The sequence below is a fragment of the Xenopus tropicalis genome, chromosome 1 (genome assembly GCF_000004195.4).
Source record: "Xenopus tropicalis strain Nigerian chromosome 1, UCB_Xtro_10.0, whole genome shotgun sequence".
Lineage (NCBI taxonomy): Eukaryota > Metazoa > Chordata > Amphibia > Anura > Pipidae > Xenopus > Xenopus tropicalis.
The window spans coordinates 120,023,111-120,035,402 of record NC_030677.2 but is presented as its reverse complement, the minus strand read 5'-3'; the positions used below and the strand labels follow the sequence as shown (position 1 = coordinate 120,035,402).

Genomic DNA, 12,292 nt, shown 5'->3' with positions numbered 1-12,292 from the left:
TAAAAAAAAATCCCACTAAGAAGCTGCCCAGGTACCTTGAGCACTGGGCTGGTTTAATACTCAAATATTTATTTTATATTCCTTTTTAACAGAGGAGACAAAACACTTCAGATATTCTGCAAAATCTAACAGGACGAAATATATCGGATTATCTTGTAAAAACGTACTCACAGATCATCGAAAAGAGGCAAGTATTGTCATTGTAAATGATATGTACTAATGTTGGTTAAATTTTGAGTTAGTTTTATAATTGTTCCTTTTTTTTATTACTATGCTTATACATAATTTAAGAAGGTATTGAAATTCTGGAGGGATGTGCAGAAGCAGGCTAATGGATGTTCTGTTTTGTGTTATAGCATCAAAAGATGAGAATTTATAGTAGCTGCTAAAAACTAGCCCCTAGCATTTGACATTTTCTATGTTTCCTCAATTTTTTTTTTTATTCACATTTTTTCCCCTTAGTTTCTTAGGACACTAAGTACACTAAGGGGCTGATTTACTTACCCACGAACGGGTCAAATGGAGTCCGATTGCGTTTTTTTCGTAATGATCGGTATTTTGCGATTTTTTCGTATGTTTTGCGATTTTTTCGGATTCTTTACGAATTTTTCGTTACCAATACGATTTTTGCGTAAAAACGCGAGTTTTCGTATCCATTACGAAAGTTGCGTAAAAAGTTGCGCATTTTTCGCAGCGTTAAAACTTACGCGAAAAGTTGCGCATTTTTCGTAGCGTTAAGTTTTAACTCGCGTTTTTACGCAAAAATCGTATTGGTAATGAAAAATTCGTAAAGAATCCGAAAAAATCGCAAAACATACGAAAAAGTCGCAAAATGTTCGTTTTCAAGTCGGAACTTTTCCAATTCGGGTCGGATTCGTGGGTTAGTAAATCAGCCCCTAAGTATTGAGTACTGACTTGACAAGCTGAATTAATAATATGGGTCTGTACAATTCAGACTGTGTGTGCATGCATGTGATTAGTTGTCAGGCTTATGGGGGGCAGGATTCCATTATTTTTATTTATGTCTCTTTGTAATTTATACAGTGATCTATATGATATTCTCCCTTTCTCTCACCTCTTGCAGTTTATTGTGTACATTTATGGTATAGTGAAATTGATTCCTGTTTTATTCTGCCCTTTTAGCTTGAAGAACAAGATCTGGGTTAATGAATTCAGGTAATTTTTTTTTTTTATAAACTTCTATTGTTTCACTTAGTCTACAAGGTTACAGAAAGGTTTCAGCTATGGTAACATAAGTGCACATGTTTCAAAACATGCACTTATTTGCGCACTCATAAACATGACTACACTGAAGTGCACAAGCATGTATAATGAGACAAGAGCAGTGCAAGATTACTAACATCAAATTCAACCCAAAAATACGGTTATTTTCCATTTATAAACGGCTTTGTACTGGCTGGTGGGAGGGGGGAGACTGGTTAAGTGCATTTATTTTAGGACAGCTTACATTAATTAAAGACATTTCTTAAAAAATGCATTTGATCTTTTTTGTTGTTGTTTTTTTCAGGTATGGAGGTTTCTCTCTAGGTGCAAGCAATTCACCAGCATTGCCGCCCAATGAAGAAGTTGTGGCATCCATTAATCACATAAAGAAACGCCTTGAGCTACCACAGGTAGAATACTTATATTCTGTTGTATGTTTATAACATACATATTTATTGTGAAAAATTGATTCTACTCCACGCTACTATGCTTAAAAATATATTTTTAAAACCTGTTATATTTTTTGATGGCCCCTGTATGCTTTAGCACAGACAGTTCATGGGCTCTTGGGTATGAGCAGTGTAGTGGGAAAATTACTAAAAATGTTTTTCTTTTTTTATATTTCTTAGAATGGAGCAGCCAATCGCTTTCTTGACAGTTTTGGGGCTTTCATGAAAGGACTGGACACAAAAGATAATGTTAAGGTACTGTATTGCCATCTTGGCTCTCTGTCTGTCTAAGCTATGCAAGTGAAGTCTTTTCATTTTCATATCACCAGAGTTTTGTAAAGGGCTAGCAGAATTAAAAAACTATTTTTTTTAATATATTTGTTATCCTAGAATTATGGATTGCTACTGAATTCATAAAGCCCCATGTGAGGCAGCTACATATTCTTTGTGATCCTTAAGCAGAGAAAAATTGCTGTTGTTACATGGTCCTATTTATGTTTTAGGTGTGGTTCAATAATAAAGGCTGGCATGCAGTTGGTGCATTCCTTAACGTGATGAATAATGCCATATTACGATCAAAACTGCGGGAGGGAGAAGATCCAGCCTCATATGGCATTACTGCTTTCAACCACCCTCTGAATCTTACCAAGGAGCAGCTTTCTGAAGTTGCGCTGTGAGTGGAAAAAAATAGTGTTTTGAAGTGTTTGCTTTTTAAAGACATAAAGATAATAAGTAATTCCTCATCTATTTAATGTTCTCATTTTATTACACACTATGGACCAGATTCAAATTCACGAGATAAACCTATCTCCTAATTTAGTTACAGATTTTTCCAAATATTTTAATGGAATTTTCGTGTGATGCTTTAATCTGGTCCTATATTTACAACTTTGACTCAATACCGACATAGAACAAAGAGGATTCTGTAGGACTAAATTTTCATTATCGCCACATATATCGATACAAAATAAAATACAGTAACAGAAAAAGTTATCATTTCTACTTTAGATGACATTATTTAAGAATACATCAGACACATGAAATATGATACTACACTGATACACAGATGTAGCACTGAGTGTCTATAAAAGCACACAATAATTTCAAGACAGTAAATAGGCTATATTCTCCTGTGTCATGCTTTTTAGGATGACCACATCGGTTGACGTCTTGGTTTCCATCTGTGTGATATTTGCGATGTCTTTCGTGCCAGCTAGCTTTGTGGTTTTCCTGATCCAGGAGAGAGTCAGCAAGGCAAAGCACATGCAGTGCATCAGTGGAGTGAAACCAGTTATCTATTGGTTGGCCAACTTTGTCTGGGATATGGTAAGTTTGGTTTAATGTTCTACTGATGTTTTTCAGGCCTAGAGCAATATTAAAAATACAAAACAGCCACACAGGTTGCAAAATAAACTGCAAATGAATTATTGTGCAAATGAATAAGGTTCTTTACATGCCACATTATTGTAAATAGTAAATGGAAGTGGTCCTTTAAATAACATTCCCTCTTGTTTGCTATGTACTAATTTGACTTTACATATTCACCCCAACACAACTGTATTATGTCCTTGCCAGGTAATGGAGATATGTTATGTTATACAAACAAGAATGTTAGAATGCTGAAAACTTCATGCTTTACTAAACCAGCACCATTAAACTATATTATATCCTTTTTGTTGCAGTGTAACTATGTGGTCCCAGCTACCCTGGTCATCATAATATTCATCTGTTTCCAGCAGGACTCTTATGTCTCTTCCTCTAACTTACCTGTCTTGGCACTTCTTCTCCTTTTGTATGGGTAAGCGTTGGCATGCCTTTTAAGCATACAGTACATGCCTTGTTAAAACAAAACAGATATGTTTCAAATTTGTTTTATTTAAAATAAACATATACCTGGAAGCCAAGTTACTTTTTGGAATGCAGTAATGTCCAACCGTATCCATATCATTAGCCAAATGTTGACCTAATATAACCAAATATATGTTTTGCGCTGATACTATTACATTTATAATATTACACAAAGTCTATGGAGCTCTTAAACAGTTTGTGGGGCTGTTATATGTCTTGGGGCAGCATCCATCTTGGGGGCCTCTGGTTAAAAGGATATGCTGTTCAGTATTGCTTTATTATATTTATAGATAATTTGCATAGGGTTGTCACTTATAGGGTAGAAAAAGAAGAAGATACAGTCAAAATGTTTATAATGTGCAGATATTATCTATTAGAGCTACCTCTTAGGTTGATTCATGTGCATTTTTTTTCAGGTGGTCCATAACTCCTCTCATGTACCCAGCTTCTTTCATTTTCAAGATCCCCAGCACAGCCTATGTAGTGCTGACCAGTGTCAATCTTTTTATTGGGATCAATGGCAGTGTGGCCACTTTTGTGCTTGAACTCTTTACCAACAATGTAAGTTTTTATATAAATTGCAGTAATACGATTATTGCACTAACATGATTCCAATGTGATTATGTTGTGTTGGAAAGGATCACTTATCACCAGCTGATTTTGCATATTGTCTCCTCAGAAACTTAGCAACATAAATGAGATACTAAAGTCTGTGCTCCTGATCTTTCCTCACTTCTGTCTGGGTAGAGGACTTATTGATATGGTGAAAAATCAGGCCATGGCTGATGCTCTTGAGAGATTTGGTGGGTACTGCTATCCTTCTGATCTCATTTGAATTTCTAATTTCATCACCTATCATTGACTCTTGCTGTTTCTTTGATACAGGAGAGAATCGCTTTGTTTCCCCCATGTCTTGGGATTTGGTTGGGAGGAACTTATTTGCAATGGCTGTGGAGGGTGTTGTGTTTTTTGCTATCACCCTAATGATCCAGTATCGGTTTTTCATCAAACCAAGGTAGGCTTTCTATAAATGCATCTGTAGAGGTAGCCATACACTAAAAGATCAGCTTTTTTGATGAGGTCTCCAAATGAGCAAATCATTCCCCAATAAGCCTTCCTTGAGGTGGCCAATATAGGATTGATCCAATCGTTTGGCCCAAGCTAGGATAGAGGCTGTTGAGACAAGGATTTTATCAACGCACCAATGTGCTGCTTGTCCTGATGGGATTTCTAAACCTACCCGATCAACATCTGCCAGATTTTCAGTCAGATCTTAAGGTGGCCATACACGGGCAGATCCGCTCGCTTGGCGAGATATCGGCGATATCGGGGATATCGGGGAGGCATGTAGGCGAATTTGATCGTTTGGCCCTGGAGCCAAACGATCGAATTCTACACGCGGCTATGGGGCAGTCTGTTTGGGGACCACATCAACGAGCCAATGCGGTCCCCGATCCGACTGGATTTTCTAACCTGGCCGATCGATATCTGGCCAATTTCAGGCCAGATATCAGTCGCCCAGGCCCCTCAGTTCTACCCCTACACGGGCCGATAAGCTGCCGAATCGGCCCAAGGGACCGATATCGGCAGCTATAATCAGCCCGTGTATGGGGACCTTAAGTCTGGTAGGCCTGTCTGAGGGCCTTATACATGGGCCGATAAACTGCTGTATCAGACCTTTGGCTACTCTTATTGGACCCTGTATGGCCAACTTAATTCTGGAGATAGAGGTCACTAAATCTTAATGGCTGATCGCTGTAGGCTTTGTATGATATGCCTGCAAAATTAATTCTGCATATTATTTTTTTTTAATTATTAAATCTGCATATTTATGCGATTAAAAGCAAAAAGAACACTGAGCAAAGGCAAGCAGCCAGGTTGTTTTGCAGCCTGCATTTAACCAGAGACCAAGAAACAGCCTGGTCTGACTGTAGCCTTATTGTTCAAGATTATTTCCACCATATAACTAGTAACATTACATCACATTAAAAGAATGAGCTAAATTCTCCTTGAGGGAGGAAGTAGTCTTATAACTGATGTACCAGTATGATATGTAAATCATCTATATATATATCATTTCAGGGCAAAGCAAAAGGATTATTAGGGCGTACTAGTGATTTGATTTCAAAGAAATTATTACATGTACCTTCTCCCCCATTTCCATACCTAGGCCTGTAAATGCAAAGCTTCCTCCTGTGGTTGATGAAGATGAGGATGTAGCAAGGGAGCGTCAGAGAATAAATGAAGGGGGACGGAATGATATACTGGAACTCAAAGGGCTTACTAAGGTAAAGACATGTTTAGTCCTGTTTTACAATTATGTTCTCATGTGCTGTCTCAACATCATTATCTTTCTAAAGGAATAAGACAGGCTGAATGCACGTTTGCTATGAGTGAACCATTTATCCTGTAGGAGTAGTGAATGAAACTTATGTATTTTTATTTTGTTTGTTAACTGAAGTTAAATATACAAGTATCCTACCCTCACCGTGATTAGACTTGCCTCCATACTGTAACTACTGAAAATATTTTGTTGTTCCCCATGTTTTGAGTGTTGTGTTGAGTTAACAAAGGCTTCTGGTTGCTAAGATTTTATGTATTGGCTTTATTTAGATCTATAGAATGAAGAGAAAGCCAGCTGTGGATAGGCTTTGTGTTGGAATCCCACCAGGAGAGGTAAGGAGCAGAACCCTGTTTTTCTAGAATAAGAAACAAAATTGTCCGAATATTGCCAAGAACTATCTATGCCCATCTATTTATATAAACTTTTCAATAAAATCTCCTTAATCGTTCTTCTGTAATATCAATAAGTCACCACACAGTAACTGATGTTAAGTAGTTAACTAGTGATTATTATGCACAATTCTCCATATGGAAAATCCCTTTATCTAGAAACACTGAGGTCCCAAGCATTCTACAGATTTCAAACCAGTCATATTAACAACCCTATTACACGCACGATTAACAAACTATGCCAATTATGTTCTGTAAACAGATGTCTTATGTACATTTTGTTGTGATATGCATTGCATTAATGAAATTAATATTGTTATTATTATTTTTTGTCTAGTGCTTTGGTCTGCTTGGGGTGAATGGTGCTGGAAAGACAACTACATTTAAGATGTTGACTGGAGATACTGATGTGACAGCTGGGGAAGCTTTCCTAAAAAACCATAGGTTAGTAATAGGCTGACACTGATATCCTAATACAATTCTACTTGTTGCTATATTTTGGTGTGGTAGGTGGAAACCTCAGAAAACCTCACAAGAAGCTTTTTCTCAGTGGTACAGCTCAAGTACAGTTATAAGCTGTTTGCTTATATGTAGACATATTATTTTACCTTTATCTAATATGGTACTTGAAGTCTTTGCTTAGCATATAAATAGAAAGTAAAATGTATAAGAAGTATGTTAGAAGGGCAGTACCCAGTAAAGATAACAAGCCTTTTAAAAGCGAGATTTTCTACAAGCATTTAATTGGTCTCTACAATGAGAAGATTGTATTGAATTGCTGCTTAGACAAATTATCAGTTCAACTCAGATAGAACAATGTAGTATTTGATCATGTCTACATTGCTATATAAATAAAAATGTACACACATATATACATAACTTCAATATAAGATGAACTCTGCTGCACATCTACTACTAACTCTGTGGAGGGCTTCAGAGTGGATCTTTCTGTCCCCCCTGTCTGGTCCTAAAATAGATACTTATTTAAGAAGTTAAGAAAACAAATATGTTAGTATAAGTATAAGTAAACAGACCTCGCACAATGTGCACCATGTTATCAGAGAGAAAATAAATCTGATGAGAAGGAAAGCCAACATTGCCTTTATGAGAGTTGGAGCACATGAAAAAGCTCATAATTTCAGTGCCAGTGCTATGGTACATTTACATAATACAATACTCATTGTATGTCTTACAGTATCCTGAGAAATATACATGAAGTTCACCAGAACATGGGCTACTGTCCACAGTTTGATGCCATTAACGAGCTCCTGACTGGAAGGGAACATCTGGAACTTTATGCCTTGTTGCGCGGAGTTCCAGAGAAAGAGGTTTGCAAGGTAAAGCATGTTATTTGTATGTATTTTGGCATACACCTTCACTTTGTTTTCTTGATACAATAAAGGGAAATTCAAACTTAACCTTTTCCTTTACAAAAGAAGTGAACCTTAAAACATACCCATAGAGCCATGCAGGGACATACTTCCATAAAGGAGCATTGAAAAACTTGCTCAGCTGGCAGTGCCCCAGCCACTCCTGGTAAACCAGAAATTTGACTCTTCTAATGCAGAGTGTCCAATTATGCTCTCTGCACTAGCAATGCTGCACCCCCTCTGCGTGATGGGGGCAATATAGGGAATAAAAACATCTCTGCTGCCATGACAGATTTTTTCAGGGGCGGGCCAAGCCGACCGGGCGCCCTAGGCAACCCGGTCGGCCAACTCCGCCCACCTCCCCGCGATTCGATCGGTCATTGCCTCCACCGCTAATGACAAGCGGCGGAGGCAATGACAAAGTAGCGCTAGGGGTAGGCAGGAGAGGCTCCTGCCTGGCGCCCCTCAATCGTTGCACCCTAGGCAGCTGCCTCTTCTGCCTACCCCTAGTTCCGGCCCTGGATTTTTTGCATCAGAATTTGCTCTTCCCTGTTCATATTAATGGTGAAACACACTTTTTGGGACAAATTTATCAAATTTGAAAAACTCACAGAAAAACTTCATCCACTTTCTATGAATTCCTATGGTATTTTTAGAAGTATATTTATCAATGAGTTAGAGTTCGCCATTTATTAAATATGTTTCTACAAATCCTATAGGAAAGAATAGAAAGTGGAAGGTGTGCTCTAATCTCACATTTTGATAAATCTGCTCCATAGTGTGCCACAGAAGAACCAATGTTAAGCCCTTTTACAAGTGATCTTAAAACAGATTGATTGTAAGGCTTCAGTTTTATTGTTAGTCTTTTCTTGTCACTGCTATTTTTTCATTACATACCCTCTCTTATTGATCTTCTATTATGAATTGAAGACTAGGCCTCTAGGATAATTAACCTCTAGAACCCAATTAAATTGTATTGCCACCCTATAAGGATTGTTGAAAGGTCACAATAAATGACCACCTGTGATTGTTGTAAAATTCTGCTGGTAATTTATTCTGAAGTTAATTTAAGGTTAACAGTGACTTTAAAAATTAATGTAGTAGTAACTTACCTTCACTATATACACATATAGCTTTATTTACTAATTCAACCACAAAGCACAAGATCTGTTGCTATTTTGCACACATGTAAACACTGTTAAAGATGCTTGGACCCATACAAGCTCCCTACACATTGTATTGAACTCAAATTCATTGGATTAACCTGCTCTGATGAATTGCACACATTTTCACAAAAGGTGCAAAGTACAGGGCATACACAGATGCAAGGAAGCCCTGGAACTAACACCTGTTTTCATGATTCCTTTAGCATGTTGTGCTTTACACACAAGTCACTTGTGTCGAGTTAATCGCATGCTAGTATGGACACATCTCACTTTCGTGCAGCAGAAGTGATGCCATTTGCAGAGAAATATGCTGCAACTTTTTTTTCATTAGTGATCCCTTGCATGGCAACAGCCCAGAATGCACCTGGCTTGCTTTTTAAAAGCAAGCAATATTCCAAGACAGTGGTAATACTGTCCAAAATATTAAGCAGCAGACATACTGTACTTCTGGGTACAATGATCTTTTGTGTATGATTGTTAATATTTATTTCATTACTTTTATCTTGCCTTTTTACATTAGGTTGCTGAATGGGCCATACGTAAACTGGGCCTAGTGAAATACTCAGAAAAACATGCAGGCAACTACAGTGGGGGAAACAAACGCAAACTCTCTACAGCTATTGCCTTAATTGGAGGACCGCCAGTGGTATTTTTGGTAAGTATCTTGTTGCAGCGATAACACACTATGCTTAAAGCTCCCTTTTATTACTCCCACTCTGATGTGTCTGATTTAAAAGGGTTTGAATTTCACTTTCTGGTTTAATAATTAAATTCTATCTAGAATATATCATATTTACTGGAATGTCATTATTCTTTTTTGTAATAATAACATGAAAGCCAGCCAATAAGACGTGGCAGCTGGTGTGAATATGTGGGAGCAATATTTTATCCTTACTTGGGTTCTTAAATTACTTGAAACACTACAATACCATTATGTATTTAATAAAGGGTGAATCAGAAGAATTGGTATCAAATGACTAGGTAGCCTGAGGAAGCATATGTTATATACAGTACTCACAGTCTGGGTAAGAAATTGTAGTCAAAGGCAAAACTCTCAGGAATAAGATAATGGAGAAAATTGTGTTTCCCAAGGCTTGGTAAAATAATCCTTGCTCTAATATCCTATTATTCATTTGATTATTTTATTACTTGGGGGATTTCTCATTTACCTGCAGAGTATGTGACATTCAGTATACAGATATATTTTTGTAATTAATATTGAACATTGGGGAATAAGGTTTATAGATTACCCAATATTTGCAGTATTTGGTGGACCAAATGTCAAGAAATAGTTTATTTGTATAATAGCAAAAGAGTTCTAATTAAATGTTTCCATTAACAGGATGAGCCAACAACAGGCATGGATCCGAAAGCACGGCGCTTCCTGTGGAACTGTGCTCTTAGTGTCATTAAAGAAGGGAGATCTGTAGTGCTAACCTCACATAGGTAAACACATCTCTATAAATCTAATTACTCAGCCCCCCCCAAATGCAAACAAACCTGCTGTAGGTAGTGTCAAACAGACTTATTGATACTTTTCAACGCTATTGTTTGGTTTGGAAAGGAGCGCTCAATGCCTATAATGTTGTCCACTGTGAAAGGAGGGAAGGCCAGCAAGCCCCTTACCCCAGAGGTCATTTCTACATGACCTGGGATTCTTGCTTTTATCATCTTAAAAACAGCAAGCGGCTAATTGCGTATTGTGAGATTATAGCAAATACCATTTCCTCTAATATTTTGTAGGTCTTTTGTGTGCACTTTTTAAAAGCCAGAGCAGATGGTTGGTTCAAGTTAGTACTGATTGATTGCACAAGTGCATACAAAATCTTTCTGTATGAGCTATATATTGTGTGTAACAATGTGTGTTAACACAAGCCCAAGTTCTATTGAGAACACAGAGTTCACAGATCAGTCTCACCTCTGACATTCACATTCCTTGATAGCACCCATATTGTCCTAAAGGCAACATATACCTTACTTAACAGTGTTACTCTCCCAAGTGTTGGATTACATCTTCTAGGATTCTCTAGCATATTATCAAATATTAAAACTTGGTATGGGCAGTAGTCCAGCAACATTAGAACTTAATCTTTAGATCAACACTGCATAGTAAGACTTTTTTCAGTTCCCCCAGGGCCAGTGACACAGTTGATGCAATAGGATCCTCCCTTTAGAATTCTGCTGTTTTTGGTTTCTTGTGTGCAATACATTTACATTTGCTTTACATTTTTGTAAGCTCTAAACACCTAAATGCATCATATCTGCCCTGCTGTTCCCACAGATAACTCTTTCTCTTTTACTTCAACAGCATGGAGGAGTGTGAAGCACTGTGCACAAGAATGGCCATAATGGTTAATGGGAGATTCAAGTGTCTTGGAAGTGTCCAGCATCTGAAAAACAGGTAATTGATGTTTTTTGCCTTGTTCTTTTTGGATGTAAAATATGTCAATATATCTTTAGTTGTGGATGCTAGGCATGCTACAGCAGCAGGCCATTGTTACAGGTGGGTTTACCTCAAGTTGAAAATCCCTGCACATATTGTATAGCTATATTGTAGGAAGCTACAGGATACTGATTACTAGATTGTTACTTATCTTTATTCTTTTCGTATTTAACACCGCTAACATAAGGGGCAAAGAAGTCACTGTTTTCCATGTTTGTCTAACCTACAGGTTTGGAGATGGGTATACCATCATTGTCCGTATAGCAGGTTCTAACCCTGATCTTAAGCCTGTTGAAGAGTTTTTCAGCCATGCCTTCCCTGGCAGTGTACTAAAGGAAAAGCACCGGAGTATGCTCCAGTACCAGCTCCGCTCCTCACAGTCTTCCTTGGCCAGGATATTCAGCATCCTCTCCAAGAACAAAAAAAGACTTCACATTGAAGATTATTCTGTATCTCAGACGACTCTTGACCAAGTAGGTTTTTTGCCAATGTGGCACATTTAGCTTCTTAAGAAAAAAAGCACACACGTAGAAGCACTTATTCTGTACATTCACTCTCAATGTTAACCTGCAATATGTACTATAAAATGCTTACAAATACATCTGTAAGTGGTACAGTATGTTTGTGCCAGCATGGCATTATTAATCAATATGTGTCATTAAAATAATAGAAGGATTAAGAAATTCTGCTAAAGCTGGCAGCTTAAAGGTATTTAATGAAGCTTGTGTGAAATATGGCACTTTTACACATTATCATATATGGACCAATGTAGTCAGGTAGTATATTTGTGGATTAGCAAGGCCAATGTTGAAATGGTGGGATATTAAAGGGGTAGTTTACCTTAACTTTATAGAATGGCCAATTTTAAGGCAACTTTTCAATTGGTCTTTACTTTTTATAGTTTTTGAATTATTAGTTGCCAAATGAAATAAATATTGATATTACACCATATAAAATGTTTACAAATTTAGGAACCTGAAAAGAGTTGTAGTATGTATGTATAACTTTATTTATAAAGCACTACAAGAATATGCAGTTAGGACAAGTGTTATAATAAAT

At 37.3% G+C, this 12,292-nt stretch overlaps 1 protein-coding gene across 2 annotated transcripts in view; it reads left to right on the top strand.

The window, feature by feature from the left end:
* Window positions 1-12,292, top strand: part of abca1 (ATP binding cassette subfamily A member 1) — a 75,588-nt gene that overhangs the window by 59,157 nt on the left and 4,139 nt on the right. For both annotated transcript variants that reach the window (XM_004910859.4, XM_004910860.4), the window contains 18 exons: window positions 93-187; window positions 1,144-1,176; window positions 1,529-1,634; window positions 1,854-1,928; window positions 2,177-2,346; window positions 2,822-2,999; window positions 3,356-3,471; window positions 3,938-4,082; window positions 4,201-4,324; window positions 4,407-4,536; window positions 5,692-5,809; window positions 6,135-6,197; window positions 6,592-6,698; window positions 7,450-7,591; window positions 9,311-9,445; window positions 10,133-10,236; window positions 11,099-11,191; window positions 11,463-11,706. In XM_004910859.4, coding sequence (XP_004910916.1) covers window positions 93-187; window positions 1,144-1,176; window positions 1,529-1,634; window positions 1,854-1,928; window positions 2,177-2,346; window positions 2,822-2,999; window positions 3,356-3,471; window positions 3,938-4,082; window positions 4,201-4,324; window positions 4,407-4,536; window positions 5,692-5,809; window positions 6,135-6,197; window positions 6,592-6,698; window positions 7,450-7,591; window positions 9,311-9,445; window positions 10,133-10,236; window positions 11,099-11,191; window positions 11,463-11,706 — 2,178 coding nt within the window. The remainder of the gene's footprint in view (window positions 1-92; window positions 188-1,143; window positions 1,177-1,528; window positions 1,635-1,853; window positions 1,929-2,176; window positions 2,347-2,821; window positions 3,000-3,355; window positions 3,472-3,937; window positions 4,083-4,200; window positions 4,325-4,406; window positions 4,537-5,691; window positions 5,810-6,134; window positions 6,198-6,591; window positions 6,699-7,449; window positions 7,592-9,310; window positions 9,446-10,132; window positions 10,237-11,098; window positions 11,192-11,462; window positions 11,707-12,292) is intronic.